Here is a 7,693-nt window from a genome sequence, read left to right as displayed (position 1 = left end):
CAATATGGAAATATTTAGGAAAATTAGTGAACTAGAGATGATATGTATAATTTGACTCAGAGAGTCACTCACGTTTTTACTTCTTTGTAGCTTTGAAATCATTGAAAGGGGAAATAAAAAAGAGAAGAGAAAGATTGTGCTGGAAAGGATGTTTCTGAGATGAGTTAGGACTGGTGGCTGAGAAACTGGGCATCTTGAAAGCCCAAACTGGTTTCAGACAATAACTCCTACAACCTGCAGGTCTGAGACTTTTGCAGAAAGCTGACTGATGGTAGCTGCTGTCTTGGGATGATGAGTTCAGGCTCTGAGATTGACTGATCAGTCAAGCAATTTGGATATGGGCCCCTGGATCAGAAATTGCACAAAGGACGATGGCAGCAGTGAGTAGAGTGAATTTCATAAGTTGTCACGATTCTCTTGAAGCACTCATCTTGGCTCTCTGTGCAGCCTTGAACTGAATACCATTGAATTCCATCTGGGGGAAACAAGAGGTCATGGTAGATGAATCCCTTGGCAGGTACAACCTACCCGGCCTCAGTTGCTTCAGATAACTAACAGGTTAAAAAAACAAAGACAAAGGAAAACAAAGCAAAAACTCTAGGTCTACCAGGATACAATCATCTTGCCTTTTAAGAACTCCCACCTAAAGTTATTCTAGTTGTGTGCATTGCAATACAAAAGCTTTGAAATTGTAAAGCAAAATAGCTTTCAAACTCAGTTCATAAAGCTATGCAATTGCCAGTTTCTGTGTAGAAATTTTTGAAATGTTAGCTTTTTAGAAACTCCCTAATAATCATCCCCCAGTTTTACCAGGTCATGAGGTATTCAAAGGGCTGAATCCACAGAAGGGTCATTTAGATGTGTAAGTGCTTTTTAGGAATGGAGGTGTGTTGTAGATCTCATTTAATTTTCCCCCAATTACAAGTAGTAATGCATGTTCACTGTGGAAAATGTGGACAATACGCAAAAGTGCAAAATAAGTGACAACAATGTCCTGTAATCTTAGCATTCCCAGTTTCAATTGTATGGGGGAGAACACAAATGAGCAATTCTCTAAAGGCAGCAAAACATAGTTGGAAACTTGAGAAAACAGTAGCCTTTCAACTGTGGGCGATTTTGCTCCCCAACCCCAGGACATTAGATAATGCCCATAAACATTTTTGTTGCTGCAACTTGGAAGATATTACTGGGATGTAGTGGGTATAGGCCAGCAGTGTGCTAAATATCCTACAATACACAAAATATCCCTGTATAACAAAGAATTATCCTGCCAAAATGTCAATAGTGTTGACAAACTATTGGTAAAACCATCAGGCCTAAGTTCCAGTGGTATTTATTTTGCATCAGCATGCAGTGGCAGACTTGTCATGTTAGGAAACTGCTCTTCCCACAACATTGTAGTTGTTCCAGGTCCTTGAGCCAACCAAGAGCTATTGTCAAGATTTTGCTGTATAAGCTTCCAAGCTCTTTCTTATGTGCAGAGTTTTTATGGTAAGTTGACTAGATGGCTATCTGTCCACCTTCAGGAAGAGAAATCACTGAGAGCTAACATTTCATGGCTCCAGGGGGGCTTGGCCCCTTGCCTCTTCAATAAGGAAAGGGTTCTTGACTGGTATGGGTGAGAGTCAGAGGGAACTTGGGGCTCAGAGAGCGGACATAGGTTGAACAAAGCTCAAGTAACCCTCTTAAAACCAAAACCCCAGCAGACATGACCCCAAATTTTCTTCCTCTCTCCCAACTGACTTTGATTTCCTCTAATTTTTTTTCTCTGCTTCCATTTCCATAGAGAAATTTAGAGTTTTGCTTTGTGGATTTTTATACATAAGTGGCATACTATACGTACTGTTTTGCAACTGACTTTTTTTCTGCTCAACAACGTTTTAAAGATTTTTTTCATGTTAACAAAAGGATCTGGTTCATTCTAAGTATTACATAGCAATCCATGGTCTGAATATATCATAGTTTAACACCTATAGACAAACATTTAGATCATTTCCATTACTTTACTATTAAACATAATGCTGCAGTGATAACCTTGATACATGCCTTTTTGTGTTACATGTAAGTATTTCTCTGAAGTAGATGCCAGGAAATAAATTGCTTTGTAGACAACTGTGCTCATTTAAAATTTTAACTGAAATTCACAAATTGTCTTTAAAAAAGTCAAACCAATCTAAACTGTCATTAGAAAATGTATGAGAGTTCCCATTTTCCCATATTGTCACAACCCTTGATATTATAAAACTCATAATTTTTAGCAATCTGATGGGTTAAAAATATTATTTCTGTAGTTTGCATTTCTTTGATATTTACTGATGGGTTGAGCTGCTTTTTATGTTTTTAGGTTAAGTCATTTATATCTCCTCTTCTGAAAATTGCCTTTCTATGTCTTTAACAAGTGTGTTTGTTTGTTTTTGGTTGTTGGCCTTTTAAAAAATGAGTTTTTTAGAAGTTCTTTATTCTGGGTAGATATTAATATTTTCTTGTTATTTCCCAATTATTTTTGCCCAGTTTTTTCCTTATCTTTTATAGTTTTGGGGTTATCATTCATTTCATAAATTTTAAAATACTGATATATTCAAATTTATCATTTCCTTTATGATTTTTGTCTTTTGGATGTTAAGGAGGCCTCCTCTCTTTCAAGCTTAAAATATGTTCTTCAATATTTTCTTCTAATGTTTTCTTCATTTGGATTTTTATGTTTCTCTCTTTAATCCATGTGGACAAGGCCAGCTTCCTGGGCATTAAACCTGTGTGATTACACAGAGCCCTGCACTTCGAGGGAAATTATGTATTAATTTTTTGTGAGGATGTGAATGGTGTGAATGAGGCAGTATATAGATTTCTTTAGAAATGTGTGCTCTGAAGTACTCACATTTGAATTAGACTACAACACTCCTTAACTGTGTAACATCATGCAAATTTCTTAATCTTTCTATGCCTCAGATTTCTTATCTTTGGGAATAGCGACAAGATCCAGCTCATATCATTGATTTATTGGTGTGATGTAATCTAGGTAAAGCCCTTAGTATAGCATGTAGTAAATGCTCAGTGAATGTTTGCTCTTACATAAGGAGTTTTCCTGTGCTTATTTTAGTTAAATGTTTTTAAAGTGTTATGACTTACCTTTAATATGGACCTCTTTTATACAATACTGTCCAGGTTTTGTTCTGCAGGTTCCAAAGTCCAAAAGACATCCATGGAAGGGGATTGAGAGGTTGCATGATCTACAAATCACACCTCCAACACCTCCAAATACGGGACAGAAAAAATAAGGGAAAACTAGAGATGGACACCAGAGCCAGAAAAAAAGACAGAGAGAAAAGAGAAATCCAAAAATAAAGCAATGATTTTCAACTTTAAAAAGTATGCAATATTTTATAAATTGATTCTAAAAAGTCACATAAATTTAAAATATTTTTATTTGGAGAATTTAATAGGGGAAATTTCATAACATATGCTACATTAAAGAACTGGAAGCACTCTGAACTGATACTAATAAAAAAATGAAGCCAGGTGGGCTAAACAAGTTAGTTGGTTAAAATGTATTCAGTTTCTCAGAGCCTAATTAAATCAAACCAAAGTTATTTAGCCAGAATATTTAATTTCAGCCATATATCCACTGTTAGGTCTTCATTTCCATGTCTAAGGAAGAACATTATATATAGTAGGTTCTCTGTATTTATGGTTTTTTGATTAATATTTACGTATTGGTAATCTTCAATACGCAAACTCAGTGGCTTAAAAGTGTTATTTATTTTGGTTATGTAGAAATAGCCCAGAGATTTTTGACCTTGGTCAACGTAGATAAGATTGGAAGACATTAACTGGAAGATCACTTTCCAAATCTGACTATGCATCAGATTCACTTAAGCAGTTAAAATGAACACAGATTTCCACAGCCTCCACAGAACCTGAGTTAGAATCAATAAGAGGTGGGGCCCAGGAATCCGTACTTTAGATATCCAGAAACAGTGGAGGGCGTGTGATCTGAATGTAGATGTCTGGACCAGTTTTTGAGAACCACTGGTTCTGTTGAATTCAGGAATCTCCTTTATAATAACCCCTGTAGGCGGCCTTGGCTAGTGATGGAGAGCTCATCATGATTAAACCAGTGCAGACTGTTAAAGAATTCTTCTGAAATTGAGCTGCAATTTGTCTTAAAGTTCATAGTTCCAATCTTCTAATATATGAAAACCATTGCTGTTCCACTCCTATTCACTAGTTAACTCTAAAGAAGAGTTTACTAAACATTTTGTGCAATGTATTTTATATCTCCGACATATTGGGGATTAGAAGAGATCACTTTTAATAGAAAATAGTCTGGCTGATGAGGCTAATTAACCTCTGTTGACTATTCTCCCCAGCTTCAAACTCATCTAAAGATATTTTGGAAATATCACATTGGTTTTCTCATTGAGCATGACAGAATTTCAATCCATAATCAATGATCAACCGGCAAATATATTTTAAAGAACTAAGCTTATGCCAAGGATTCTGCTAAACAATCTACATTTCCCACAATAAATCTTTCAGGCAGGTATCATAGTTGCCCACATTTCACGTAAAAGAAAACTGAGGCCTTAAGATTTTAAGTAGCTCACTCCAGTGGTGGAGACAGGAGTTGAAAGAGGTCTGTTGAAATCCAAACCCCTTGCTTTTAGCAAGCACACCATGTCACTGAAGTTGCCTACCTCTGTGTATCCCAAACCCTCTGATGTCACCTTCTTGTTGCTGGAGATTTTGACTCTTCCAAGATTCAGGGTCAGTCTCCTGCCCAGAATACTAGGGCTGCTTGCTTCTTCAAGTCATGCCTAAGGGAGTTTTCCTCCTGGACTCGTGATTTCTCAATTCATAACTTGTCCTTAGTGATCTACTACATAGCTCAGACCTTGGTGCCAGTGCCCCCCCCACCCCAAGTGGAGAGCTTATATGATGCCAGATCTTTCTCTGCCATGCTTAAGGCCCCTGGACTGTGTTCCTGGATGAGATCTGCTCTAGTTTCTTTCTTTCCCTCTCAGATGGTCCTTCTTCCTTCTGATTCCACACCCAATATCCACAGCCTTCTCCCTAAAATCTTGGCCCTGACATTCTTTACTACAGCTGAAAGCGATGCCTTAACTTTTAGGTCTTTCTGCTGACTGTATATGTCCCATTGCATGAACACTTATAAATACGTTCACAGATCCATTTCCTTTCTTCCAGTCTTTTTGTCTGAAAATTTATTGTTGGTTTTATTAATATAACTAACATATGGTACATTCCAATTTGACAACGAAATTTAAAGTTTCAGGTTTTATGTTAAATTAATAGTCTCCTCACATGATTAATTCTGAAGTATCCTATTCTACTTCATGATCTTATTGTGGGGAAAATCTAACAGACTGTATTTAATTACTCAAATGCATATTATAAATATATATGTAATTATTTAAACATTATAAATCATGATGATGGTGATCTTTTTAAAATGACCATCCCTTACTTCATGGACACTCCTTACTTCAAAATTTCTCTTTATGATGAATTTTCTTCTTTTACCCTCACATCTTCCCTGTGTATTCAACAAAATTAATGCAATCTCCTGCCTGAGTCATTTTTTTCATGATATCCAAGACAGGGAAGATGTTCTCTTGAAATTTTTCATCTATTCCTATGTTCCCTTCCACATTCTTTACAGAAGAGAAGTGTAAAGACTTAAAATGCAGCAGAGACCCAAGCAGTTTGAGTTTGCTCCTGCCCTTTCTGCAAGGGGTAATGAAAACTCTATTGCGCATTGTATGTAGTATTGAGGGTAGTGTGGGAAGCAGAGACTACAAACAAGTGGTCCAGGGGCTAGACCTGGTCGGTTTAACTTGCATACTGCTTTCACAATGTTAACATTTAAAAGTTGGGAGAGTTTTCCTGCAAACCTGAATATCTGGCTTCTCCTGAAGAATCAGATTTGGCATTGTTCGGCTCTCCTTTCTCCATGTCAGCTGGGTACTGGCTGCCCTCCTCTGGTTTTGTTACTGGGTGATCCGCCCCCCCCCCCCCCCCCGCCCCATTTATATTATCTGACCAAACACTTGAGGCAGTTGAGATGGTGATCCCAGTATTAGGTACCAAAAGTCTCTAAGTCTCAGTATTATAATTTTATTTACCTCTGGGATATCTTTTGGATTTTTCCTACTGACATGTGGTCTCCAGACCAACAGCATTGGCATCACTTGAAGCTTGTTGGAAATGCAGACTCTCAGGCCCTACACCTGACCTGCTGAATCAGATTGTACATTTTAACAAGATCCCCAGGTGACTCATATGTACATTAAATCTTCTGACTCTAAGAAACCCTGCCCTGTTAACCCCTGGGTTCAGCATAGAGCAGCCATCTTCATTAACCATATTACCATTTCATTGGGAAGGAGAATTCCCATGTGCTTAAACATGCCTGTTTGGAGATATTACCTTCATGAACATCTACCTAATTTGAAGGGCCTTAGGAATTCTGTAAAAGGGATTGAAAGCTCTCTGTTATGTGGTTCTTTTATAAATGAAGGAATATTATAGTTGGTGGTGATGAGCACATAGAAAAAGTGCTGGGAGAGCCTTGTCTATGCTTATTTGGTCTAATTTATTTTTTGGGTCATATTTATAAGGGCTTCCTGCCTAGATTGATTAGTTCCAGCTTAATGATAATAATAGCAACATGTGGGCCACCATCTACCAGCTCAGTTTACTCATGTATAAAATGGGAAATAAAAGCATTTAACTCATAGGATTGTCATGTGGATTCAGTGCATTAATACAAATAAAATATTTAGACCAGTACCTGGCATATAGTAAATGCTGAATAAACGTTAGCTCATTGTTATTTAAGGGTTTACTCAGGCTTTGTTTTAAGGACCTTTGGTACTTTATTTAAGGCCACCCTCCACTTATATTGTAATTCTGCAATTTCTTGAGTAATTTTTCCTCTTTTTTGATTTATGTTTTCTTAATGACTTACCACCTAAGAGGCAGAATAAGATAAAAGCACCACCGAAGACAATCCTTCTCATTCTAAGATTTCTAGCCAAAAAAGATGGATGGAAAGACATGTACCACCATTAAATCTTTCCTAGGGAAGTAATGAAGTTGTACATTTGTTAGCTGTTATAAAAAGGGAAATCACTAAATAAGTTTATTTCTTTCATTAAGAAACTATAAAGAAATTCATTTTGTGAAGGAGGAAAAACAATGTACCTGTCTATGTCAAAAATTCACGATAAAACTTTTCTTAGTTCCAGAACATTTTAAGTTTAGCTGTCTTCTTATTATCAAATACCATTCCCTCCCTTAATAATTTCCCTGAATTGAAAAATAGGAAATAATATAGATAACGTTTCTAGAATAATATCGTGTTAAAAATACTTTTAACTATTAGCCAAAAAATTTTTATTTATGCTTCCTCATAAACTACTGCTTTCATTGCAAATGATCATATTTGTAAGGAAAGTATTTATATCATAGTTAACAATAGTTAACACTTATTAAAATGAAGAGAAAGAAATTGTCAGATTGGCTAAACTATGACATTTCAGTTATTCATAACTTACCTGCCTTCTTCATAAATGTATTGTGGGAATTTTCTAGGTCTGAACTTCTTTAAAAGATAACAAGTAAAATTTCTGATGTAATAAAGTTCGTTATAACTGAAACCAAGTCTCTGATC

The 7,693-nt window shown here is 36.3% G+C and overlaps 1 protein-coding gene across 1 annotated transcript; it reads right to left on the bottom strand.

The window, feature by feature from the left end:
* Positions 1-350: 350 nt before the first annotated feature.
* On the bottom strand, positions 351-7,079 carry C7H9orf57 (chromosome 7 C9orf57 homolog). The gene is made up of 3 exons (XM_067742418.1): positions 6,989-7,079; positions 3,127-3,282; positions 351-475 (listed from the first exon to the last, which is right to left on the bottom strand). The coding sequence occupies exons 1-3, from the start codon at positions 7,077-7,079 to the stop codon at positions 351-353; spliced, it is 372 nt and encodes a 123-aa protein (XP_067598519.1).
* Between the last annotated feature and the right edge of the window lie 614 nt (positions 7,080-7,693).

This window comes from Pseudorca crassidens, chromosome 7 (genome assembly GCF_039906515.1).
Source record: "Pseudorca crassidens isolate mPseCra1 chromosome 7, mPseCra1.hap1, whole genome shotgun sequence".
NCBI lineage: Eukaryota > Metazoa > Chordata > Mammalia > Artiodactyla > Delphinidae > Pseudorca > Pseudorca crassidens.
Note: the sequence above shows the minus strand (reverse complement) of the source record. Positions and strands in the feature narration are given on the sequence as shown.